Source organism: Eleutherodactylus coqui, chromosome 6 (genome assembly GCF_035609145.1).
Source record: "Eleutherodactylus coqui strain aEleCoq1 chromosome 6, aEleCoq1.hap1, whole genome shotgun sequence".
Classification (NCBI taxonomy): Eukaryota; Metazoa; Chordata; class Amphibia; order Anura; family Eleutherodactylidae; genus Eleutherodactylus; species Eleutherodactylus coqui.
Genome location: NC_089842.1, coordinates 179,160,799 through 179,188,678, shown reverse-complemented (window position 1 = coordinate 179,188,678; position 27,880 = coordinate 179,160,799). Strand labels below are relative to the sequence as shown.

Here is a 27,880-nt window from a genome sequence, read left to right as displayed (position 1 = left end):
GATTCTTCATGCAGAATCCTGCAGCGGGTCCCTCCTTTCCCGCGGACATGAGGCCTTAAAAAGAAGAATTACTTACCTGTCCAGACGCTGCGGATCTGCCCTCCGTCGCGGACGGATCTTCTTTCTTCGGGCCGGCGGATGTGCTTGGCACGCCGACAGCGTGCCGCGCGCATGCGCCATGCACTCTTTTCCTTTCTTAAAACTTCTGCTCTCCCGCGCCAGAGAGCAGGAATTCAGCTGCGGGTGTGCCGCGGATCTGGACGGCTTCCACAGGCGTCAATAGAAGCATACAGAAGCCATCCGCGCAAGTGACTAGCACTAAAATGGAGCCTGCTGCGGGTGTTTTCCCGCACACGCAATCCGCTCCTCATGGGAAAATGACATCCGCAGGTATTTAATTACATACGGGTGTCCAATGCATCCCTATGGGGCGCGGATCACGCGTGCGGGTGATTCGCTGCGGATCTGTCCCCGTGGACATGAGGCCTTAAGCCTCAAGTCAACTAGGAAATTTGGGCCCGCGCGGATTCTCCATGCAGAATCCCACAGCGGGTTCCTCCTTTCCCGCGGACATGAGGCCTGAAAATTGATTTTTCTTACCTGTCCAAACGAAGCAGATCTTCCCTCCGTCGCGGCCGGATCTTCTTTCTTCGGCCCGGCGGATGTGCTCGGCACGCCGGTAGCGTGCTGTGCGCCGTGCACTCTTTTTTTTATTTAACTCCTGCTCTCCCATGTCGGAGAGCGGAAATTCAGCTGTGGCTTCCATAGGTCTCTATTGAAGCCTGTGGGAGACCCGCAGAAAATGGAACATGCTGAGGGTGTTTTCCTGCACGTGCGATCCACGCGGCAGGGAAATTTGGCATCCGCAGGTTTTTACTTACCTGTGGGTGTCCAATGCATCCCTATGGCCGCAGATCACGCGTGCAGGACACCCGCGCAGATTTCCTAATTCTATTTGTCCAGTGGACATGAGGCCTTAGACTAAGTATCCTTATGCTGCTTCTAGGCATTGAGATGAACCAGTGCTGCCCCATCTGCACATGCTCAGTAGTGAAGCCCCTCTTCTACAGACCAGCAGATTGTAATGGGGATAAAAAGCCTGAGGTTACCATTTATCACTTTAAATACATGTTACGTATGAAGGAGTTGGAGACTGGAAAATTGAGGAGTTAGAGTCGGAGGTTTGACTTACTGACTCCACAGCCCTGGTTCTGCTTATTTACAAAGGGAGCATGAATGTATTTATATCTATATAATCATGATGCACACTGCAGCGATATAGTATATACCTTGTACCGGTGATTTTTGTGAATGCTGTTCTGAAAGCAGTCCATGCAAAGAACACACGTTGGATCAATGGCACAATCCCTAAAGAAAATACACAACAAGATATAGAATTTGCATATACCATTTAATTACATTGGCAATGATAATACTAGGAAATATTAATTCAAGGGGGTTTTCTAGATTCCAAGTCACATCTTTTATTGCATCTTTATTTATTTTTTAAGTTGGCAATAGTAAAAAATGAATTAAAGAAAAAAAAAAAAGGAGCCTTAACTCAGCCATCCTGGAACCCCAACAGCTGCAGCTCCCATTTTTCCAGCCAGGTCCTTTTCCAAGCTGCAATCAGTGTATATATGGATCAGAGACAGCTGCAGCCAATCACAGTGCACTGCTGAAGTCTGTGATTGGTTGCAGCTGTCTGCAACATTCCATATACACATTTAGAAATAAACTGGATGGGAAGAATGAGAGCTGCAGCGCTGGAGCTGTGGGGGTGCAGTGCTTTTAAACCGCTGGCCATGGTAAAAAAAAATAAACGTTCTCTGAAAACTCCTAAGATTTTATAATTTTTTTTCAGGGTTTATAAGAAATACTTATTAAGATGACCCAAAGTTGTACTGCCCGCTGATGCCCTTTCAACCCCTTTCCACTACAGCCAGTTTTGGCTGCGATTTTTTAATTCTCGCTGTGACAAATCTATCATATGACCAACAGACAACACGCCCAACATGTCCCAGTGCCTTAGAATAGAGCCTTTAGCGTGTGGTTATGCGGTCTGTTTTACCAGAAACGAATAGCGCTACATCATGCAGTGCAATGTGACAGAATCTGCAATACAGATGAGAACTCTGCCAATATGCCACAGAATAGAATCTTTCTATTTTCAGATGAACTAAATGGGTTTGGTGTTGACCAAAAGATAAATTTGCCCGGGGAGTATATACTATATATAAAAACATACTGGACCTAGAAGTAGTAGTTTTATGCGAGGCTGCTTGCTGAAGTAGAACCTAGTGTTCAGTCCAATTCGATCCCAAGGGTGTGTATACCATAGAGGCAAAGCGCGTGGCTGCCACAGAGCCTTTGCATAGGGAAGGCCCAGCCATGGTTGGGTCCCAATCTCCATGCTACTGGGTGGCGAACTACACTAAGGGGGAGCAGAATTACACACAATACAACTCTACTTTTCGGCTGTAACATATCCATATAGCATATGTCCCAAACACGATGTGAGTAGTGTCCGAGTTGCACCTGAGAAGCTCCGATGCAACTCGTTTCAGACGCCACATGGCCACCTCTCATGTGCTGTCTGAAATATGTAAGGCCAGCACATTGACGTGCATTTGCATGTTCTAGTCTATAATACAGACAGGAATACGGCATGCAATGAGTTCTTTCTTCACACAAAAACGCTAGTGTTTCAGAGGCCCAACATATGATTTCACCTATTAAACTCCAACAGTCACATTAAAATTGGGAAACCAGTCCCAAGAATATCACTTTTTTTATTGTAGATTTTGAATTTATGTGTTATGTAAATATATTTAGTGCAAAACTTCATTTTTAACCCCTTCATGACATAACTAACTTTAGTCTTAAGAACCAGTAAATCGTTTCCCAATTGGTGTTCCAGTGCTCATAGCTTTTTATTATTTCATCAATGTAGCTATATGAGACCTTGAATTTTGTGGGAAGAAATCCATATTTTCTAGAAACCAATATCAGGTGCATATGTTGTATGAATTGTATAACATCACACATTGCCCCCACAGTAAAAAAAAAAAAAAAAAAAAAAAAAAAAAAAAAGGAAAAAACACATTTCAGCAACGTTTTTGGGGTGTATTGTAACAGCATTCACCATGTGATATAAATATTATGTCAACTTTATTCTATGGGTCAAATACATATATATATAAGCAAATACATATATTTTGTGTATTACTAGTTTTGGACAAAATAGCCACTTTTTTGATTTTCACATAAATGTACATTTGTGGCACCACACTCCAGGACCAATTTTATTTTTCTGCCGACAGAGCTGAAGGTCCTGTTTTTTGTAGGAGGACTTGTAGTTTTGATTGGTGCCATTCTGAGGCGCATATAAACTTTGATTACTTTTTATTACTGCTCTGGGAAACAAGATAAATAGAAAATGGCTATTTTACCTTTTTTATTTTTATTTTTTAAAGAATTTACCATGCGGCAAAAATAATGTAATGTTTTATAGCTTTGGATGTTATGGCTGTGGTTATACCAATTTTGTGTAGTTTTTTTTGTGCTTTTCATTTTTTCACTACTTAAAAGGGGTTGTATCAAGATATCAAGTTATCCCCCATCCACAGCATAGGAGATAACTTACTCATTGGTAAAAGCCTCACCGCTTAGACTCCTGCAGTGAGGAGGAGACTGAGTGGAGCACTCTGTTAGTTCCATCAGCCCCACTGAAATGAATGAAGCACTGACTGGCACATGCTTGGCCAGCGGTCCATTTGTTCTGACATCACTATGGGGAAGAAGCGACCCTTGCAGTGACCGGGAGAGGTGCGTAGGCTCTCCAAAGCATGGAGGGGTGCGTGGGATCTCTATTCTTGTCATCAGCAATTGCCTTAGTGATGAGACCCCCACCGAGCAGCAAGTTATCCCCTTTCCTGTGGATAGGGACTAACTAAGTATTGGTATAACCCCTTCAAAGCGTCATGTAAGGGGGAAAAATATTTTACTTTTTTTCTGTAAAAATGTTTTGATTTATAGTGAGCAACGACTGCTGAATCTGTAGGATTAAATCGCATAGACAAGTGATTAGATGAGAAAGTGCTCATATTCTTAAGCCCCATTTAGACTAGATGAATGTCGGGCAAACGATGCCCAACACTCATCCCCGCACATACACGCTCCCCTGCACGGGAGCTTGTATCACTAGCTCACAGCGGGGCGGCAGGAGCAGATTTCAGTTCTCGCTCACACCGCCCCTCTCCATTCAGTTAACATAGTGGCTGTTCAATACTGAACAGCTGCTATTTACACTGAACTGTCATAGTTAAACTTATCGTTTATGCAGCGAGAACTGAAATCTGCTCCTGCCACCGCACTGTGAGCCAGTAATACAAAATCCCGTGCATGGAAGAGTGTGTGTGCAGGGACGAGTGTCGAGTATAATTTGCCTGACATTTGTCCCGTCTAAATAGGGTTTTACTCATTCTCTGGAATTTAAAAAACAAACCAAGAACCCCCCCCACCCCATATGGGATAATGGCAGAGCAAATAAGTTCTGACTGATAAGGGACATGATTACAAGAGCAACTCCATGCTACTCCTTCCCTGGGACTGTGGGGGTTAGGTGGGTAGGAGGGAGAGGACAGAGAGAAGAATCACAGACATGCTCCACTGCCTGTTTGTCCCTGCTGCCCCCTCCTCCGTTTAGACTGAAATTAGAGCTGTAAATTCAGTATTCCCGACCACACTTCAAACGGATGTATCTCCAGTTCTATCAGTGCTACAGACAAGTATCTGGTGTTATTTTAAAGCCAATAATCAAAGCATGTCTGTAGGCCTGATAAAACCAGAGATGCAACTGTTTGAAGTAAAATGAGTCCAGTTCATCAACAACTGTAACGTCCTTTTCATCCTAATCAGTAGAGAGTTTAAAGCGTTTCCATGTTACAATTTTTCTAACCGCTGATTAACTTGAGATCCTTGTTCTAGTGATTGGTGGAGTGTCCAGAATTCTACCCAGTGGATAGATACTGAATGCAGTAGAATAGCCCCTTTAAGATGACAAAAGTCATAAACGATAAAGCTAAAAAGTCAATTCTACCTGCAAGAGTAGGTGGTTTCTCCACCCCGAAACACTTTGCCGCAGAGAGGAGGTGCTTCATTTTCACGCAGTTTTTCCATGAAGGTATTGGGGTCTTGTCCAAACAAGTACCATTCTATGGGTGTTAGGATACCAACTTGAAATAACTGCCCCTGATCCTCCACTTGAGTCTGGACGCCGTTTGTGTATAAACTGGAGGCATAGTTTGCCAAAAGTTGGTGAAAGGTTGAGGCAAAATCCACAGTATTGTCAAACAACTGTTGAAGAAAAATTCACATGAGAACACATTCATTACCTGTACCATAATGCTAGTCACACAGCCATGGTGGGGGAAAAAAACATTGTAGATCACATAGAAACCTCCCATGTACACGGAATCCCATACATTGAATGTTCTACTCTCGCATGTAAAAACAAGTAAAAAAAATGTAAAAAAAGTAAAAAAAATGCCCATATAAATAATCTCATTGCCCAAAAAGTACGTGTAGACCGGAATAACATCACCTTTACTGATACTTGGTTGCACAGCCTTTGGCGCCAATGACTGCCTCCAAACATGTTCATGCAGCCATCAGTGAGCTTCTTGTACCTGTCTGCTGGTAGTTTCTCCTGCTGCAGTTCTCAAGCTTCTGAAGGTTTGCCAGTTCCTTTTCCCAATAGTAGAATTAAGCGCTCCAAAGATTTTCAATTGGATCGAGATCAGGACTCATGGCTGAGGAGTATAAACCGCTCGTTTTTACTTCTTAACCATTCTTGTGTACTTTTAGGTCAAATGAACACAATTGAGTCAGATTCCTCATGTGGGATCCCACAGCGGAATCTGACCCAATGCGCAGCCTGTGACCCCGGCGAACCTGTCCGGATGGTTTTCGTCTGTGCTGCAGATGTGCCGGCTGGCGCACATGCGCAGTACAGCTATGACCACACAGTAGCTAGGCAATGACACGGATACCGCGGCCTTTCCGCAATGATGATTGCGGAAGGGCCGCGGGACGGATGGTTTCCAATAGCTTCAATAGAAGCCGTCCGTACGGAATTAGGCTCAAAATAGAGCATACTGCGATTCCACCCCTCGAGTGGAAAATCGCAATTGATTTCCGCTCGTAGGCATGGAGACCCACTTTTACATTGCATGCTATGGCTGTTAATTTGCTGCAGAATCTGGAGGCGGACGCCTGCTCCGGATTCCGCAATGCAAATCCGGCCATGTGCTTTGGGCCTTAGATGTGCATTCTGGGTCATTATCCTGCTGCAAGACCCTTTCTGTTCAGTTCAAACCAAGCTTTTTTTTTTTTTTTTTGTTTGTTTTTTTTTTACAAGACAGCCATATAAATATATGTATGCATCAGGAAAAAAAACATTGATCACCAACCCATATAAAGATATACAGTATACTATCTAAAGCTGAAATGCTTTTCATCGTTGAAGTTTTTTTCATTGTCCGCTTCCCTCTATTTTTTATTTTTTTTTTTATTGTTCACCACTACTTTACATTGTCTCCTATTTTATATCTATCCTGGGACAAGGATAGGTTGTTGGATTGACTGAAGGCATCTGAACACAGTTATCCCACTTCCGAATACTGGCTTAACTCTCTGCTAAATTCTGTAGAAATTCTAGGGAAGAGAACTATGGGGCGTGAGAAAAGAAGTTTTGGGGAAAAGCCAAGTGACAGTTCACCGGCTGTCTGTAAAGTATTTCCCTAATAAACACAGCAAAACAAAAAAAACATTACCACACATTTTTTTTTCTATTGCAAAAAAAAACAACAAAAAACAGATTAACCCTTGATAAGAAGAAATAATATTTATGGAGCTACATTGCCATGAATAGTAAGATTAGTGGATTTTTACAGCTCCTGACATACCAGACGTTCTGCAGAGCCGTAACACGTCATGTGCCTGCGCCTTCATTTCACTTTGAGAGCTGAACTAAAACTACAGGAGGGTTTTTAAAAAAAATTTAGTTATTACTAACAAGTTTTTGCCATACTTGTAGATAGTCTGTGCCAGGACAGCAACTAATAGCAAATGCATCCTCTGAAGGGCAGGACAACGACTGCAATCTATCTATACCTATATATCTCTATCTATATAACTATCCAGGCTCATGAAAAATACTTAGTAGAATTAGGAGTAATAGTTAGAATGCAAAGGCATCAGCTATTTCTAAGGCACAAAATACCCCGGACAAACCAACGTGGAGGTCCATTTGCATGCTGCCTCACAGGCGTACTTTCATAGACATTAGTGGAATTTTTTTTAAGCCTCCGAAGGCTTTTCCTTCATTGTTAGTGCATGCAATTAAAATATTTCCCAATAAACAATATTCTGTACATCCTTGTACAGGGATTTCATGTGGGCATTGAATGCAGCAGGAGCGGCCAGCCACAGGTTGGTGAAGCAGAAGCAGCCGAGTCAAATGCACAGGTTAATGCAATGCGAGCCGCTCTCTACCACACTGCTGAGTGCAGGGCACAGTGGAGTGAGATTCGAGGGGACTGCTTCCATCTCCCTCTTGGTACCGCCTATACCATACTGTACATTCCTGTACTGCTCTTCAATGTGGGTGGTGACTGCACAGAGATGAGTGGGTGGTGCCGCATTGTTTTCCCTCAACCCCCACCCCAGGCTGGCAAGTGTGGGCCTAGTGTTCTCTAAGGTATAAACAATTAGGTGTCAAGTCCCCCTCTATTGGCCCACTTATATAAATGTAATGTGGTCACCCAACCATATGGTGGCAGCCAGAGAGATAGCAGGGACCACATACTGCATTCTTCCCAGGAGCAGCGGATTACATTGTATTCAGCCGACAGCCTGCCACAGCTCTTGCGAAGACAATGCAGGTGAGTGCAAAGTCCAGACCACATGCTGGGATTTGCAAACATCTGCTGTAGGCTCACTTACATGCAAATGAAGCTGATAAAGTGCTAATGGGCATTAGTGCCTATTAGTACTTTATGCAAATGATCGCTAGAACTGTCAATCTCTCAATCATTTGAAAGATTGTCTTTGCATGTAAATGAGCTTTAAGAACTGTGCCTGCAATACCATATGCAATATCCCAGGCAGCAGACCTCCACCAATCAACTGAGGATAGGTCAATCCTTCATTTAGAGATGGGAAACCCCTTTCAATGGCTTGTGCCACAAAAACAGAGACTAGTGTACTTGATCATCATAGATCACATATTATATATGCATTTATTATTATAGCTACTACACTTCCATTGCAGCAGCCGCTATATGGGAAATGATGCTCCGAGTTTCGGTCAGAAAAACCGCGGTCAGACTGGGATACTCGCCCATATCATGGGTGCATAAATGTGGCTCATAATATAATGTGTGTCAAAATGGCCTTCGAGAATCCGGTCAGCTTTCATTTGAAAATGTGATCTGTTCATGGGAAAACCTGTTCATTCAGATGAAGGCATGGAGTCCCTATTTAAACTTTACTTTTTTCTTAATCATATAGTATATTCCTGCATATTAGTCCACATGCTGCTTCACTAAAATGTCTATTGTTGTTATTGTGAATAGTTTGATTAATTTGAAATAAATGTTTATGATGTCAACTCAGATTTGTGCATTGTCATACAGAAAGAGAATAAGCAGGATGTAGGAATAAACCGAGCGCTTCCTGACTTTTATCATCAAAGCCAAAAGAATTTGACATCTCATTGGAGGAAGTGATGGGCTCCCGAGAGTTCTAACAATCACCCCTATTTCCTCCAACCGTAAGCTCTTGGGAGCAGGGTCTGCACCCCTATTGTTTGAATTAGTTTGTTACTTTGTAATGTCTGATTGTGTTTGCACATGTACCCTCTGATATGTAAAGTGCTGGGGAATAGGTTTAAATAGGTTTTCCACATATATACCATCGCTGACCCTCAAGACAGGTCATCAATAGTTGATCATCTAGGGCTCGCTACTCGAGACCCTAGCTAATACACAGGAGTCAGAGCCAAAGCAGATAGCTGACCTCGCTGTGGTGGCCTAGCATTTTTTTCAAATGCCCAAGTATCAATCAAGTGAAACTCAAGACACTTTGAAGGCAAAACTTTTAGGCTGCGTTTTATGTCTGTCAGAGAGACATACGTCAGAAGGATTTCCTGACATCTCCCACCGATGCTACTGTACGAAAACGTAAAACAGACCTTTTCTGGTGGATCGCCATGTATGGAACAATACAGCTAAATCGAGGTATGCCAATGCTTGGCAGGGGCTAAAATGACACTCTTTTGATCTCATAGAGAAGGGCTTATGGATGTTTGAACACAGCTTCAGCCGTGCCTATAGCAAGTGTGTACTAGAAGACATCCTGTGATCTTCTTATATTGTTTAACCAGAGAAAAAAAAATAAGAAATGGAAGCAGAACTAGAAGTTTTACTAAGTTTACAGCTTCTACTGCATATTGTAGAACCTCATAGACTTACTGATGAGAGACGAATACTCTGCCAAGCAAAGCAACAGAGTATTTAAAAGGGATTGTATCACAGATAAAACCCTTTTTATATAGGAGACAGGTTCAGTTTCTCTAGCTGTAATTGCATTATACTCCGGTCATTCAAAGATGGCTAATCATGTAGTGCATGAGAGTAGGAGTCCCCCCCCCCCACCCCCTGTATGATGTACATATAATCTATATTAGATTCTATACTCTGGAGTCTAGTCATATGGCTTTTGGCTGAGCACGTGCATGCTTCAAACATGTTTTACAGCGATTCCTCGCATTTTTGAACACATGTTACAGTGTTTGACAGCGGTTTTTAACTCACCCCATCATTGTGACGGGTGATGAGGTGTATTAACAAGTGCTAAAAACGCAGGAAAATAGAGCAGAAATTGAGAAATCAATGGAGGCGTTGTACCGCAGTGTTTCATAACGCCGTGCTAATCCCAGTAAAAAGCGGGCTGTGTGAGAGCCGCCTTAGGTGCATAGGAATAAGACAAGTATGGGTCTCTTGCTCCAGTATGAGTAGGGGGTTGGCTGCCTAATGGCAACCAGGCTCCAGGTCTAAAGGCTGGAAGCAGAGAAACCTGAGCCCAAATGTTTAATCCTTTACATGCCAGTCAGTGCGACTCTGCCATGTTACTGGTTGACATCGTAATCTGATCATGAGGTGCTGATGGGGTTGCTATGGCACTCAGAGGCTTGAAGATGGCCTCTGCATCAGTCATCTATGATGGCCTATGAGACCAAGCCAGGGTCAGGGCATAAGCCAATATAATACACTAATACTGAAGTATTGCAGTGTATTAAAGGAATTATTATTGCTAAACAAATTAAAGTTTCGAGAGGGACAAAAAAACTAAAACAAAAAAGGTAAGAATACATTTTTTAAAAAAAACAAAAAAAAAAAAAACACCTTTAGCCCCTTACTAGGTTTATCATTCAAAATATTTTTATTTCAAAACCACAATCCAAAATGTTACAAGCATAACTGGTAGTGAGGGGAACATTAAGGCCTCCTTCCCATGAACGGATTTCCGCCGCGTAATTCGCGGCGGAAATCCGCTGTGTTGCCCGCAGCTACTAGGTTCTATTGAACCTAATAGCTCAGGGCTCACGGTGCGGAATTCCACCGCGGAATTCCGCACCGTAAAATCTCCCGTCTTCACCCACAGCATGCTCCATCTGGCGCGGGTGTACGCGCGGACGGCTTCCATTGCAGTCAATGGAAGCCATCCGTTCACGCTATCTTCCGCTGTAGCACAGCGGAAGATAGCGTGAAATCGCCTCTCCATCTACCGCCGCCGCGTCATATGACGCGGCCGGCTGCGTCATGTGACGCGGTTGGCGTGTCACATGACGCGTCATGCGGGAGCGAGGATGCCGGATCCGCTGGTAAGTTTGGGGTCTCTGGGGGGCGCCGTGATGGGCTCCGCCGCGTGAGGATGTCACGGCCGTGTGCGGCGGGCCTAATGATTCAGTATAAGATTATCTTGCATGGCACGGTGGTTGCAGCTTTCGTTTTGCAATGTTCTTCAGTTGTTCAAACATTAAACAGTAACCAATAAACAAAGGGCCCCTGTCACAGCCCTGCGACATGGGGTCCGATTTTTAAAGAAGGTCGAGTTGAAAAGAGGGAAAAGAAACTAAGAGGGTAGCTGGTCAGCGAATACAGGCAGGAAGGGAGTTAAGAAAGACCGATGAGAATGCACGGCATCGGGGAAAGCTCAGCAACAGATCAAGTTGTCTTATAGTCAATGACAAGGTTTAGTATTTATGATGGAACACCACCACTAAAGGCTAGTGCCCACGACCGGATTTTTCAGGGGTTCCTGCGACGGAATTCCGCAGCAATAAGGTTCTATGAAACCTAACCTGCCAATGCCGACACGCAGAATTTTAATGTGGATTTATGCCGCGGGAGGTCTCTATTAATTTAATATTGATGGAGACCGCAGTACTCCCATGGCGGAATTCCGCGGCGGCCGTGGGCATGAGACCTAAGGAGTTAATTGTTTAGCCTAGGAGAAGTGCGATATCATCCACGAAGCCCACGTGGAATAGATGGCATAGGATCTGTCATCATTCACCCTCAGTTCCTCCATGTAGATTATGTAATCTAGGGCCCCCAACCACATCAGCCTAGTAGGCGTCAACTGGGACCTCAACAATCTAGGGATATCGGACCATAGCCGAAAGGAATAATAAGTAGATATTTTTTGACTTTGGAGATCTATCTATGATGTCAGGATCTGAGGGCCATTTCTGGAGAAACTGTCGCTGCCCCTAGTGAGTTAAGAGTGGCCACCTCTTGCCAGAGGGCACAAACTGAGAAAAGTGTCCAAAGACGGAGGAAAGTGCCGCAGTCGAAGGAGCATCTCCAGAACTTATCTAAGGTTTGGGGATACAGCTTGGAAAGCTGTGCAGGTGTTCTGTACAAACGAGACAAGGGCTTGTAATTAACCCATTAACGCTATAGGCCGTACAGTTGTGTCCTGCAGGGTCAGGGTATCTATGAAGAGATCGCACAGCGATCTCCCTCCATACAATGTGGGTGCTCGCTGTTTCTTATAGCTGACACCAGCTCTGATAAGCAGTGTGTGGCTCATCGAAGCTGTTAATCCTTTAAATGCCCCTATCAATTTTGACTGTGGCATTTAAATAACCTGGCCAATCTTCAGCAATCCCGTTTGGTCCCGTGTGAGATGATCGCAGGGAGCCATGCGAGTGTCACGGCAGGCGGTTGCCTTCTGAAACATTCCAGGGCTGTCATAGCAGAATGCCTATCAAGGCATGCCCATGGGGTGGCTTGATAGAATGCCTGCCAGATCGCTGTATGATGTAATGCCTCGTTTTCACCTAAGCCAGCAGATGAAGTTTGTAAATCTTGTGCAGCAGATATGAAAAAGCTACAAGTGAACATGTCTCCTCAGTGAGCTGCTGAAGTTGGCAAATTTTGTAGATTTACTGACATTTTCTTATTCATAGGTGTTTGCACTGTTCAGCAAAATTGCCAATAATGCCAATAGCTAACTATTTGCACAGAAATATTTTGACTTACCTCAATCCCCTTCACTATATATTATACTAGTATACTCATGTGAATGAGTCCTAATGTGCAGATTTTGAAGAGGGCAAAGCTGAGTAACTGCTCCAGTTACAACAAAATAAAAAGACTATAGAGAACAGACTGAACACGTCAAGAATGAAAATCACGATGGTTATCTAAACTGGGTGCATTTACACCAAAGAAATCCTCGTTGGAATGAGCAAAGATATCAGAGTTTGCTCGGGCAGCCTGTTTATACAGCAGACTCATCATTGGCTTATTCAAACAAGAAATCATTCAGTTGTTCCCATTGGCTGTATAAGTGACCGAGAACAACAGAACGATCGGAACTTATACCGAACGATTAGTGAACGAGCCAACGATGACTATTGTACCTGCGTAAAATGAACAAACAAAAAGTGAAGGATTTATTGTTTATCATTGGCTGACTTAGGGGGGACTCTTACACATGCGCTTTTTACAGGGATTTCCACGGTAATCGCAGTATAATGCTGCTATTTATTTCAATGGAGCCTCGCAGACATGTGCTCGAACACGGCGCTTTCTAGCCCTGTGATTTTCAAGCGCCGTCTTGTCTATTTTGCTGCGATAAACGCAACTCATCACCCATCAGAATGATGGGATGCATTAAAACCTGCTGTCGCAGACAGTAACCTGCGTCTGCAAACGGCCGTAAAATTGTGGCAAAACGCCAGATCCAAAATTGCGGCATTTTGCCAACACTATGTATGAGAGAGACCTTACGCTGAATGATTCATTCATTTGAAAGTTTTTATGAAGGCCTTTATTAGGCTGGGTTCACACAGGGCTGAATTGCAGCGGATTTTCGGTGCGGACTGTCCGCACGTAAAATTCCGCATAATAATTTAGACCTGAGACTAAGCAGTAAAGTAGAAAAAATTAGCAAATGTCTCGTTCACACGCTGCGGACAAACCGCGCGGCAACTGACATGTGGCGAGGAATTCAAATCTGCAACATGTTAGTTGTATCGCCATTTCTAGGCACACTCCTCTCTATATGGGAAAGATTTCCGCAGTGCAATACAGGCAGAAAAGCTGCTTCAAACCCGCGCCAAATGGGGCGGGTTTTGATACAGCCTTTGTGCTGCGGAAATCTCACGGAATTTCCATGTGGTCCAGCAGGCTCCTCGGTGGTGTTTTAAATACAGGTCAAAATATGATAATCACTGATTACTATAACATGTTTTATGCTAAACAGCATTATTTTTAGAATGCCAATAATTCCAGGTCGTTCCATATGAGAAGGGTTTAGGCACATGAGACAAAGGCAAGTACAATAAGCATAAACTAACTGAGTGACAGGCTGAGAGGGCGCTGCCCGCAGGGGCAAAGGAGACAATAGGTGCGGGCAGAACCTGCTCAGATAGCAGCACAACATACTCCAGGCTAGATCTCTCATTGCTAATACAATTATCCTTCCCCTTTGCAGCATCAGTCTAATTATCCCACGTTAACTGAGCCTGGCAGCCCCTTCCCCGGCACTGGGTGTCGTAGGGGCTGACATCTGGTTCCCTGCTCTTTGTCAGAGCGCTGACGTTCTCCTGCGCTGTGCCAGGTAGTAATTACACCTGCAGCATAAGACAGGCCTGTGCTTCACACATGTAACAGGGCCCAAAACTTCCTACCTTACAGCTAAACCCCTTCACAGCTCGAAGAGAGATCAATATATATTTAGTCTGTTAAATGAGGCAAAACCTAATTCACCAATTGGCATTTTTTAATACTCCTCTGCCTATATGTTGTGGTTACATGCTTATGGCGCCCCAAATGGTTTTTTTATGCCATCTCAAAACATCCACCTAGCATGTCAAGGCCTGCTGGTTGCACATGCTTAATGGCCCAGTCCAATCAACTAGATGGGCAGCAGCATGCCTTCTGCTATTATACAGGCCAGCGCACGAGGTGCGGCTCCTGCTCACCAGCAGGGGGCACAATGGGGCAGATTTAGTATTGAACGTTCAAAAGGTTTTCTGGCGTAAACTACACCAGAAAACTGTATTACATGGTTTGTGCCACATTTATCAAGTGTTATTATGTTTTTAGACACTTTTTACAACTTGTTCGACAAAGGGGTGTGACAACAGTGTGGGTATTATTGTATCTTGACGTCACCAGGAATTCCTGGTGGAGCCAAGATTGACAGGGGGTGACGCCCCCTGTACCTGATTGCTTGCAGAGCTTCCTCGGCTGCAGGTCCTGGAACGCCAGTAAAGATAAGTGGAAAAGACATACAGTAAGCGGCGCCGCAGCAGCCGCGCACCTCCAGCAGCAAGTGGCTTCCCCAGCATTGGCCCAGAAGCCAGAACCCCCCGACTGCAGAAGCGCAGCACGCCTTAGGCAGCAGGGAAGCCCAAGGCAAGTTACTGTGCTTTGCCAGGAGCGGCCATGAGAGAACACTGATGCGGCCGCAGGAAGGGAGTGGAGAGCTGGCGGCCAGCCCTACTGACTGTGCTTTGCGGGGAGCGGCCGTGAGGAAGCAGTAATGCAGCCGGCGGAACGAAGCGGAGAGCCGGCAGCCGGAAAGGAGGGGCGAGCCGGCAGCTGCCTATGGCCCCATGGCTGAAATGGCGACCGGGACCGACCACACACGCTGCAGCATGTGGATTTATTAGTGGCTGCGCTGCAGCCTTACAATTCTGCTTTGCCGTACACTATGACATGTAAATGCTGCCATGTTACACCACTAACATGGCAGCATTTACAGGTAATAACGTAAGGCAAAGCAGAATTGTAAGCCTGCATTACAGCCACTAATAAAGCCACACTGTGCTGCTAGGACCTTCGTGCCTTCACCCTATCGAAATCTAGGGGTGTGAGAGGAGCGTTCCTCCTGTCAGACCCCTAGCTTCCGGTGCCGTCAAGGTACAATAATACCAACAGTGAGCACCAAAAATCAAACCAAAACTCTGGCACAATTTTTGTCATAAACTAAGCCAACTAATACCCTATTTGCCCGATAATGAGCCCTACCCTGATTATTTTGGGAGGCTTGAAATATAAGCCCTCCCCACAAAATAAGCCCTAGCTGCATTACATAGACAGAAAAAACATAAGCAGGCTTAGTCCAGGCCCTCCTGCTGTTCTCCGGAGCTGCAGTGCGCTTGCTGCAATCCTCCGGAAGAACGCTTCCTGGTTATGGGATTCATAAATCCTGCCCCCAGGAAGTAATAGCTGTGATTGGTTCTCTAGTGCTGCACTGATTGGCTGAGCAGTGCTCAAGAACCAATGCGATGACTGTATTTGGTTCATCAAGTGCTGCAAATCAATACAGTGCTCAAGAACCAACCACAGCCATCGCGTTGTGGAGGCGGGATTTATGAATTAGCATATCAATGCCGCGGCTAAGCCAATTCATAAATCCCGCCTCCACAAAGCGATGGCTGTGATTGGTTCTCGAGCACTGCTCAGCAAATCACAGCCATCGCCTCCTGGAAGCAAGATTTATGGACCCCGTACCCAGGAAGCGATTTTCTGTGGGCATTCGAGGACTGCAGCAAGCGCACTGGAGCTCCGGCAGGCACCCGGACCGAGCCTGCTAAGCAAGTATAACACATCCCCTGAAAATAAGACCAAATGCCTCTTTTGGGACAAAAATTAATATAAAACCAGGTCTTCTTTTCAGGGAAACACGGTAGGTGGTATAAAGTTGGGGCCTTTTTACAAGGACCAAGAAATTGTTCAGATTCCCACAATCGGCGACAACCCGATCGATTGTCGTTCAGTGTAAAAGCATGCAGATTTAACAACAAATGATAATTCATTGGTCGCTTAGTTTCGGCATGCCTAAAAACTGAATGACAAATTAGACTGTGTAAACAGGCAATCGTTCATTCATTGATGAATGACTGGCTGCTTACTGTATATGGAGGCCGGAATGATCGCTTGTGCGCTCCTCCTCCATTCACTGAGCGCTGATCGCTCCTTGTAAAAGCACAGCAACGATCATTGCTAGGATGGTCCGTCAGGCTTCTGTACCAGATAGGTGGTCCCGTGTAAAAGGGCCCTCCGACAAGGTGGTCTAAAAATATACTAGATTTATCATTCAGCAGAACCACTGTGAAACTTCTGACGCATTTAACCCCTTAAAGGGGTTGTCCCGCTCCGAAACGGGTTTTTTTTTTTTTTCAATAGCCCCCCCCGTTCGGCGTGAGACAAACCCGATGCAGGGGTTAAAAAAGAAAACCGGATAGTGCTTACCTGAATCCCCACGCTCCGGTGACTTCTTACTTACCTGGTGAAGATGGACGCCGGGATCTTCTCCCTCGGTGTACCGCAGGTCTTCTGTGCGGTCCATTGCCGATTCCAGCCTCCTGATTGGCTGGAATCGGCATGTGACGGGGCGGAGCTACAAGGAGCCGCTCTCCAGCACAAGCGGCCCCATTCAGAAAAGAAGAAGACCGGACTGCGCAAGCGCGTCTAATCCGGCGATTAGACGCTGAAAATTAGACGGCACCATGGAGACGGGGACGCTAGCAACGGAACAGGTAAGTGAATAACTTCTGTATGGCTCATAATTAATGCACAATGTACATTACAAAGTGCATTAATATGGCCATACAGAAGTGTATACCCCCACTTGCTTTCGCGGGACAACCCCTTTAAGGATCCATCTTTTTTTTCCTGCCATTTTCGTTTTTTCTTCCCAACTTTTAAAAAGTAACAACTCTTTTAGTTATCCATCAACGTAGTTGTCTGAGGGCTTGTTTATTTTGCAGGATGAGTTGTATTTTTCAGTGATACTATTTAATGTACTGAAAAATTCTAAGGGGCGTGAAATAAAAAAAAGTACGAAATTTTGCCATCTTTGGGTGGGTCTTGTTTGTACGCTATACACACTGCAGCAAAAATGACAGTGTTATTCTATGGGTCTGTACGATTACCAATACCTAATTAATGTTGTTTTTATTTTTTGCTGTACTACTTTTAAAAAAATATATTATCTTTGGGAGAAAAAAAAAAATTCCGCCGCCATTTTCTGACTTCCACGACATTACTATTAAACAGGTTGAGGCCCAACTCCAGGCACAACCGCTAAACAGTTGGGTGTGGCCACAACACTCATGCCAGTGTTGAGAACTCTTTATTGTTGACCAGGTACAGCGCTGTACATTATTTAGTGGCTGGGCTTGGTACAGAGCACAGACCCATTCAAGTGAAGAGCTTCAGTATTAGCCATAGCCACTAAAAATGTACAAACCTGTGCCTGGTAAATAATGAACTTGTCCGAGCGCTACAGACCCTTCATTAATCAGTGGCCGCAGCCACACCTCAACTGTTCTGATATTTATGGCCTGTCCTAAGGAAGGAAAAGCCCTTAGATGATTGAAAGTTAAAAATTGTTATGTGATTTAATGAAGGAAGATTTTAAAATATATATACAAAAAAAAAACATTTATTTTTGGGATGACTCCTTTAAGGCTCATGTATATGCCACTGTGCTGTCTAAGGCCTCATTCACAAGGGTGCAAATACACTATGTATTATGTGCAGCAAGTAGAACCCATTGATTTCAATGGGTTCATTCACATTTGCATATTCTTCAGTTGCGTGAAAGAATATGCATCACGTCCTATTTTGCTGCCCCTCATGCACCGAAAGAGGCCAAAGAGGTGAATGGGCTAGCGCAAATACGCATTGAATACTCATAAAACACGCATAAGTATTTGCGCATCAAAACAATGGGCCCATTCTGCATATTTCGTTGCGCGCTTAAATGCACTGTGTATTGATGTGTGCACAAAAACTGCAGAAAGGCCGAAAAAAAGACAAGGAATTGGCTTTTTCGGCCCCTGAATAAGTTGCGTATTCATGGGCCAAAACATGCTCGTCTGAATGAGCCCTAAGGCTACGGTCACACATGGCAGATTTGTCGCGGAAAGTTCTGGGACTTTCCTATTTATCAAAATGGGGCTTGAAGAGACCCATACAATGCTGGAGAAACAACCATATTCATATATCAGATATCCAGTGCCTGCCCCAAGTGTCCAGACTGAAAGCCTCTTAGCCATCTCTATTTGAGGTTGTGTGGCCCTTTAAGAGAGTATCGCTGCACGCATCTATCTAAAGTGCAATATGTACAATGTAAACAAATGAAGAAGCTGTATGTGACATCCCATTGTCTGCCGGTCTGTGCCCCAGCCAGAGGAATCTGTAACAGGAAAGGGTGATGCCAACATTGGGAGGAGGACGGTATACTGGAGTTAGACGGAACTTAGGGGCGAAGAAATGTAACTGTGAATCAGTGTTGATGTGCGATCGTGAGTGGCAATCAGTATTGTACGATGGCTGTAAGTGGTGTGCAGCTAGCCAATCCCCATCCTGCCGTGGATATATACAATACACATGTATATAACGTGGATCACGCAGGGTGTAAACTCCCCAAACGGTGGGGCATCTGACCCGGGAGAAGACCTCTGCTTGTGGTCGCTCCTCCAGGATTTAGTGGCCACTGCTGGGTCAGCTTCACGAGGAGTGTTCTTGGGATTAGACGGGGGATTTCCAACTTTTTTTGGACTTTACTTGGAAAGGTGAAAGCTCAAAGTAAACAGCTATACATAATCCACAGCAGAGGAGTGATAGCGGGCACCTCGCCAGCAACACCCATGGACAATGGAGACAAAAAGGGCAGAGCGAGGGGCGCGCTTGTCGCCGGGCGGACGGGCAGAGCGGGGACGCGCAGGTCGCCGGGCAGAGAGGGGACGCGCAGGTCGCCGGGCAGAGAGGGGACGCGCAGGTCGCCGGGCAGAGAGGGGACGCGCAGGTCGCCGGGCAGAGAGGGGACGCGCAGGTCGCCGGGCAGAGAGGGGACGCGCAGGTCGCCGGGCAGAGAGGGGACGCGCAGGTCGCCGGGCAGAGAGGGGACGCGCATGTCGCCGGGCAGAGAGGGGACGCGCATGTCGTCGGGCAGAGAGGGGACGCGCATGTCGTCGGGCAGAGAGGGGACGCGCATGTCGTCGGGCAGAGAGGGGACGCGCATGTCGTCGGGCAGAGAGGGGACGCGCATGTCGTCGGGCAGAGAGGGGACGCGCATGTCGTCGGGCAGAGAAGGGACGCGCATGTCGTCGGGCAGAGAAGGGACGCGCATGTCGTCGGGCAGAGAAGGGACGCGCATGTCGTCGGGCAGAGAAGGGACGCGCATGTCGTCGGGCAGAGAAGGGACGCGCATGTCGTCGGGCAGAGAAGGGACGCGCATGTCGTCGGGCAGAGAAGGGACGCGCATGTCGTCGGGCAGAGAAGGGACGCGCATGTCGTCGGGCAGAGAAGACAGGTATGTGCTCAGAGACTGAAAACAAGCACGTTTTTCACCTCAATATGCCGGTCACTAAGAACCTCCATGTTTTCTATCCAGTTATCCCTCTCCCCGTCACATACATGTCTTCTATCCGGTTATCCCTGTCCCCGTCCCATACATGTTTTCTATCCAGTTATCTCTCTCCCCGGCACATACATGTCTTCTACCTCATGCATGTCCTCAGCTGCGTCAGTCCCCCAGTCTCCTTACCCGGCTGCTCAGCTCCTCTCGCTCTCTCTTAGCCTCCTCCATCTTCACTGCTACCAGTCCTCCTTCTCTCGTCCCATAACACACGACTTGCAACCCTGGCGTCTGCAGCACAGCACCTGAAGGTGTGGCTTACGGCATCAACCGCGCCTTCTGGCAGTGTAGTGCTACTAGGTCTAGAATGGAGTTGCTTCTGGTAGGTTATGCTGTCACGGAATGGGTGTGGTCTCTGGGTAGGTGGGCGTGGCCTCCTGGGGTTTCATGGTCCTGCTACCTCTACAGTGGGGAGGGACAAAACTGGAGCGTCTGCTTCACTGTTTATCTATATGATATACTATTACTCAGCGCAGTCCTCCAGGATGGACGTGTTGGCTAGACAAGAGGTGTTTGTCCAGCCATCTCTCTTCTCTATGGTGCTGTTGGCAGGGCAGAAGTGATGATTGCGGAAGCGAAGTAGCCGGCGGGTTGCCCGGAGTTGGGCGGGTCGCTCTCAGTGCAGGATGCTGAAGGTGGCGACCGGCTTGTTCGTGGCGCTGCTGCTGGCGCTTATGCTGGGCAAGTACAGCAGTACCGGGCGCAGGGCACAGCTACGGTCCAGGCATGGTGCAGAGGTCGGGCTGGTGCCTGGAGGGGCGCTCCTCAACGTCTTCTGGGCTGTGCAGGTACTGTACGTCTCGGTGCATCACATGGGAGGATCCTGGGCAGTGAACATATCTATTGCTTCCTGTTATCAGCCATGTGAACTTGAGCAGCGGCTGGCTGTAGTTTTTTTACTATAGGATTCCTTCTAGAAACCCTGGACCTGCACGGCTTCATGCTAAATATCCTACAGGAGACCCCCATAATTCTTCTGGGGGGTTAGGAAGTGTCAATGTTCTAGTTAAAGGGTTATTCTGGTCCTTTTTAAAAATATAGATGATTGGCTGGGTTTGCTGCAGGTGTACCCACCATGTATCTGGTCCTGGGGTTGCTGTTACTAGGTCAGCAACAGAAGCAAATAGCACTGACCATAGAGCAGTGGCCAGGGTTGGTACTGCATTCTATTCAATGAGCGCTACCTTGCAGTACCAACCCTAGCCACTGCGCTATGGTCAGCGCTTTCTGTTTCCTCTGCTGACCGCAGTGACAGCGGACCCAGAAATTAGCTAATTGGTGTGGGTCCTCATCAATGATCTGTTGATGACCTGTCCATCCTAAATAAGTAAAGTTTAAATGTCCCGCAATATCCCTTTAATCCCCACAGTACACTGGGAATGTTAGCCTACCCATTCACTATACCTGCTCTGATTGGCCAGAGCTTCTCACATGCCCTGGTTAATCGGAGCAGTGAATGGAGAGCTAGGAAATTGCAGCAGCCACCTTGGATGGGTGAAAATGGGACCTGGAATTGGTGGCTCAGAGGGATGAAAACTACAGGCAATACACCCCCACCCCCTAGAACGGGGACAGAACTTTGTCCTGAATCCAGAGAGTTGCTGTAATCCTCAGTAAGTAGACAGGGACTCTTGACCCTTATCTATTATCCAGGGGGCAAAGGGGCTCTTATATGGGAGGATTTGGCACATCTGTATACTACGGATTTCAGTACAGTTGTGTAATACTCCTTTTTCCCACTGGAGGCGTTACTGAAGAATTTCAGGCTATTTACTGGGTTCCTCTACAGATTACAGTTGATTATGGGGGTCCTAAAAGCTCTGTGGTCAGTTTGTCAGGGACCCTTCTACGGTTCCTTTGATATGGAGAAGGGCGTGAGCAGAGAAACTGGGACTAATATCACACTTGGATGCCTGAGGTTCTTGCCTGCAAGAAAAACTCTTCATTTCACATGCAATTTTTTAAAATCTTTTTTGATTTTTACGCAGGTGAAAATGGCTTGTTTTTTTTTTCTTTAAAAAAATTTTTTTTTTCAAATTGTAAAGCTAAAAAAACTGCATCGAACTCACATGAAACTTACATCTACAGGTAGTCCCCGACTTACGAACAGGTTCTGTTCCGGGAGCCTGTTCGCAAGTCCATTTTGTTCGTATGTCGGATTCTATTACTTGAATGCGCATTCAAGTAATAGAATCGTTGGGTGTAAAACTAGTAACAAAAGTAGGATCTTGCCTTGATAAGGTGACACAGCTGGTGTACGTGGACTGGCTTTCTGTGGGAAATTACTGACTGGAAGTGGAGGAGACGTTGGGCGATGGTGGAGCAGCAGAAATGGGAGACAATGATGCATGAAGAATTGGAGAGGATGAGTCATCAGCACTCAGTGGTAATGGGACATCAACATTAGAGGGAGGGTGAGAAGATGTTGGCGTGGATGCTGTAACACCTGACGTCGATGGCACTGGTTCAGTGTCATGATGAGACTCATCGCATCTTTCCATCCTCCTAAAGAACCGGTCTAAGGATGCCTGGGTGGTAGCCGCCTTTTTCTCATCGTATATGGCCCGGTAGCAATGAAGTGCATCGTGGACAGATGCTGCAACCTTGATGTACCGTTCCACATTTGGGTCCTGTGATTCAAAGAGTGCCAGAGAGTCTTCAATCATTTGAAATGCCTTTGCCATCATCTTGGTCTGGAAATGCTTCAGTGCTGGTTCCACTTCCCGTTCGTCCTCTTTTTCTTCCTCCTTCCTCTGGTTTTCCAGTTCCATGAGATCTTCATTTGTCAGCTCCTGGTTGTGCACAGCAAAATATTCATGGAAGTCCTGTTCCTCAAGATGAAGGTCAAGCTTCTCGCTAATGCTCACTAAGTTGTTGACTACATTTTGTTCCTCTGCCTGTAGCTTCGCTAAACTAGGGGAATCGTGGACAAACATGGGGCACAGTTTCTTTCAAACCCCATTCATGGTGGCCGTGGTAATTTCACGCCATGAAGCATCAATGTTCTTTATGGCATTATAGATAGTGAAGTTCTTCCAAAATTCACGCAATGTCATCCCAGACTCACCCTCAGTTGCCTTCAGTGCCTGACGAAACGTGCGACGGAGATAGAATTTCTTGAAGGTTGCAATGGCCCCCTGGTCCATTGGCTGGAGTAGGGAGGTAGTGTTGGGTGGCAGGAAAACTCCCTTCACATTTGCATGAAAGTCATCTAGGAAAGGAGGGTGGCCTGGTGCATTATCTAAAAGGAGAAGAATATTGAAGGGAATGTTCTTATCCCAGCAGTACCGTTCCACCTCGGGGATGAAATTGTGATAAAACGGTGATAAAACCAGTCTTGAAACATAGCAAGAGTGACCCAGGCTTTTCGGTTACTCTTCCGAACAACAGGAAGTGAGGCCTTAGCTATATTTTTCAGGGCTCTTGGGTTTTCAGCATGATACACTAACAATGGCTTGATCTTCATATCTCCTGCGGTATTTCCGCCAAGCAGTAGCGTCAGTCTGTCCTTTGCGGGGTTTGAAGCCAGGCATAGACTTCTCTTCCTTACTGATGTAGATTCTGTCTGGCATCTTTTTCCAATAAAGGCCTGTTTCGTCAACATTAAATATTTGCTGAGGTGAAAACGCACCTTCTTTGATCATTTCCTTAAAGGGGTTGTCCCGTGAAAGCAAGTGGGGTTATACACTTCTGTATTGCCATATTAATGCACTTTGTAATATACATCGTGCATTAAATATGAGCCATACAGAAGTTATACACTTACCCCCTCCGGTGCTGGCTTCCTCGTCTCTATGGCGCCGACTAAAGCTGCCTTCTCCTTCCATTAGACGCGCTTGCGCTGTGCGGTCTTCTGCTCTGTTGAATGGGGCTTCTCTGGCGTGCTCGCGCCGGAGAACTGGTCTGCGCACCACTTCCTTTGCGCTTGGCACTCGACATGTTTGGAGTTCACAACACTCGTTGTACTGAAACCACGTGGGTACAGTAAGAGAGAGCTACTGTTTGCGGCAGGCGCGGCTCCTGCTCGCTGCTGCCACCACTCTGCCGCCATGCGAATTAGCCTTAGGACAACCTTGTTCGTATGTACCGAAATTCGTAACTCGAATGTTCGTATGTCGGGGACTATCTGTACATGTGAGTGCAATGCAATTTTAATTTTTTTTTTTTTAAGTTAGTTTTTTGTCTGCCATAGGAAAGAATGGGCAATTCTTAAACAAGAAATTTAAGTAGGACAAGCAGCAAATTTTCTTTCTCGCTTGTGTCATTGGGGAACACAGCAAAGACAGTGGGATATAGCTTCTGCCACTAGGAGGCGACACTAAGCAAAAAAAAGTGTTAGCCCCTCCCACTGGCTATATTCGCCCTGCCGACACCCAGCTGAATAGTTTTCAACTTAGTGTCAGTAGGAGGCAAGGAAACCTTCAAGGGTGTACTATCACGTATGGAGAGGTTTTTTCCTGTGGTGTGTAAAGAGGGGATTTCATCCCATGCGATTTTCTGTGTACCAACTTCTGTCCATCCTCCAGGACGGGCTCAACATGGGACTCAGTCTTAGCTCCCTCAATGGCCAGGCTTCTGCCCTGTCCGTTCTTTTTCAGCGGCCCTTAGTATTCAGGTCATCGGTGCTCACTTTCATGCAGGGGGTTGCGCATTCCACGCCGCCATTTCAATCTCCAGTGCCACCTTGGGATCTAAATTTGGTCCTGGACGCCCTTTAGGCTCATCCGTTTGAACCATTGGGGGAGGTGCCATGGAGGATGCTGTCCTGGAAGGTTGCCTTTCTGGTTGCAGTTACTTCGATTTGGAGGGTGTCCAAATTAGCTGTGCTTTCTGCTAGGCCTCCCTTCACGGTTTTCCACCCGGATAAGGTGGTCTTGCGTCCACTGACTTCCTTCCCAAGGTGGTGGCGGCTTTTCATATTAATGAGGACATGGTTCTGCCCTCTTGCTGTCCATCAGCGGTCCACCCAAGGGAGCAGGCGTTGCATACTTTAGATCTGGTTCGCGCGCTAAGGATCTATCTAGACGTAACCGCATCATTTAGGCGTTCTGATTTTTGGTTTGTGGGTCTGGCGGCCTCCAAGGTGACCATCTCTCGTTGGGTCCATTTGGTGGTATTGGAGGCGTACCAGGTAAAGGCCTCCTCCATTTAGGGTAACGGCCCACTCCACCAGGGTGGTGGGGGTCTCGTGGACAGTTCACAACGGTGCATCTGCCTCACAGGTATGTACGTATGGCGGCTACCTGGTCGTCGCCTCATACATTCTCTAAGTTCTACAGAGTACGTACGTTCGCGTCAGCTGACTCCTCGCTGGGTCGGAATGTATTGCAGACAGCTGTAATCTGACCTTGTATATTTTTTTACGTTTTCCCACCCTCGGGGACTGCTTTAGATCGTCCCATGGTCTTTGCTGTGTCCCCTAATGACACGAGCGAGAAAGGAGGATTTTTGACTCCCCATAAATTCCCCTTTTTGTCTCGTCATTGGGGAACACAGCACCTGCCCATTTTTTGCCGTTTTCGATGACACCACTTTCAGGTCCTGACCGGGATCTCGTCTCCGTAATCCTCACATGGTGCCGTATCTTATTTGCAACTGTAGCATTTGGTGTCTTATCGTTACTTTTGTTGAACTTCGCTCCTGTGTGGTTGTTTTCCTACTGCTGGTACACAAACTGATCAGCCGGGTGTCGGCAGGAGGGATATAGCCAGCGGGAGGGGCTAACACTTTTTTTGTTTAGTGTCGCCTCCTAGTGGCAGTAGCTATATCCCACAGTCTTTGCTGTGTACCCCAATGACGAGACGAGAAAGGGATTTTACGGTGAGTAAAAAATCCTCATCTTTGAGCATTTTTCTCAAAGAAAAAAATCACTTGTGTGAATAAGCAGATTCCAATGAAAGTGTTCTCACGTGCAAAATCTGACCACATTTCAATTGATCAGATATCTACATGAAAATCACCCATGGGAAAGCACCCTTACATTGTCCGGGAAGGCTGACCTCTTAAAGAGGTGTAGAGTAAATTGCCTCTAGGACACAAAAACGGTGGTTATTTACCATTTACTTACACATCTTATCTCTTTCCAACATTACAGGTGACCGACATTCATGTCAGTAAATTCTTGGATCCCCTCCGGGTGTCGGAGTTTGAGTCCTTTTGCAGTGAAAGTCTTTCTGCTATCAGTCCGGCACTTGTCCTTGTAACTGGTAAGAGAATATCTGTTAAAGGGATATCCTGGAGAATTCAACTATGCTCTATCCTGCAGACAGGGGTCAACTAGCTCAATGTTTCTCAACTCCAGTCCTTACAGACCCCCACAGCGCATATTTTCAGGATATCCTATAGAGAGAACATCTGTGGCACCGACAATTACATCACCTGTGCCATACTGGGGAAAACCTGCCCTGTTGGGGGGTCCCCGAGGACTGGAGTTAAGAAACAATGAACTCGCTAATTGGTGTGCTTCTGACCACTGGAATATCCACCAATTGCCAGAACGGGGGAATCGTGACCAAGAGACGGCAAAATGAATGGAACAGCAGTGCGCATGCTTGGCGACCAATCCATTCATTTCAGTGAGGGCTCTAGAGATTGGCAAGCACTGGAAGTTGGCATCCTTTCAAATTCCCCAGAGAGGATGTCCTGGGGCATGTTCTCAGATGGGGCTGCTGAGATCTACAAGAGTTACTGGAAATGTGAATATCACGTAATAGCATTTTTTTTCAGGGGATCTTACAGATGGCAAAACGAAGGACAAGTTGGGTTCAGATCAATTTGAAGAAGAATGGCAGATTTACCAGTTGGCACTCAAAAAGTCAAAAATATTGGAAAAAACGACCTGGATAGACATTCGTGGAAACCATGGTAAGAGATCAAGTGTGCCCTATAGGTTTTACAAAGTGAGCCATGTTCTACCAATTCTTCATGTTGGGACTTCATGCCTTGGTGCTCTTTAGCAGAGAAACTATCTCCTGTGACCTCTTCTGTATACCCCTGTTTACGGCCCTATTGACTAGAAGAACCATTACTAGTTGGCACGCCACCCCTTCAGTATTGGCTATGGGCTGCTGGTATTTTTACTTGTACTCTCCAGTGTTTTGTAAAAAAGAAACAAGAGTATTAACTCCTGAAGTGATGCATTCTGCAACTAAATAATTCTTAATTTATAGAGGAACTGGCTTTAAAGGGGTTAGAAAAACATGGCTGCTTTCTTTCAAACATTGCGCCACCCTTGTCCAAAGGTGTTGTGTGATATTACAGCTCAGCTCCATTGAAGGGGATAGGGAGCTGAGCTGCAATACCACACACTATCCATAGTCAGGGGAGGCACTGTGTTTGGAAGAAAATGGCTGTGTTTTTTTTAACCCTGGACAACCCCTTTTAAAGGTTCTTATGGTGATCCCAATCTATGATGGGGACAAAAAAATGCATGAGTCTTTCTGAAGATTGTTTTATAAAATGGGCACTGGGTGACTCGCTGACTAGATCACTGAAGTTTTGTAAAACAAACACCTATTTTAGTTGAATTGGATGAATTTCCTAACGATTTTTGGAAAGTATCCGTAGTATTCCATTTCCAGTAATTGTTACTAATGATGACTGGAGCAGAGCCAAAGCATGTTTTATGCAGAAGTGGGTGGATCCCAGAGAGGTCTGCAAATATGTTTTGTATTCTTTATTATTAGGATGTCTGCTTTTTATTGTAAAGGGGTCTGGTCTGGTGTCGGTGTTCATTTTGGTGGGGTGTGCTGAATGGGGTGATTCAAACTAGTATATGTTGGGAGGGGGCCTACAAAGTGCACGGAGCAGACCTGAAAGTGTTACCGTTTAGTTTTTGTTTTTTTTTCTGTTCCAAAAATAGGTT

At 45.9% G+C, this 27,880-nt stretch overlaps 2 protein-coding genes across 2 annotated transcripts in view; one reads left to right on the top strand and one right to left on the bottom strand.

Moving 5' to 3' along the window:
• UBR1 (ubiquitin protein ligase E3 component n-recognin 1) overlaps positions 1-20,320 on the bottom strand; it is a 127,159-nt gene extending 106,839 nt beyond the window's left edge. Inside the window, exons 1-3 of the mRNA XM_066608345.1 lie at positions 20,146-20,320; positions 5,102-5,358; positions 1,290-1,368 (exon numbers count right to left, since the gene is read on the bottom strand). Of these exons, the coding sequence (XP_066464442.1) occupies positions 1,290-1,368; positions 5,102-5,358; positions 20,146-20,187 (378 nt within the window). The 5' untranslated portion in view covers positions 20,188-20,320. The remainder of the gene's footprint in view (positions 1-1,289; positions 1,369-5,101; positions 5,359-20,145) is intronic.
• Positions 20,321-20,539: 219 nt separating this feature from the next.
• The window catches only part of LOC136632989 (transmembrane protein 62-like), a 49,848-nt gene continuing 42,507 nt past the window's right edge, over positions 20,540-27,880 (top strand). The window contains exons 1-3 of the mRNA XM_066608344.1: positions 20,540-20,804; positions 26,111-26,222; positions 26,743-26,880. Coding sequence (XP_066464441.1) covers positions 20,643-20,804; positions 26,111-26,222; positions 26,743-26,880 — 412 coding nt within the window. The 5' untranslated portion in view covers positions 20,540-20,642. The remainder of the gene's footprint in view (positions 20,805-26,110; positions 26,223-26,742; positions 26,881-27,880) is intronic.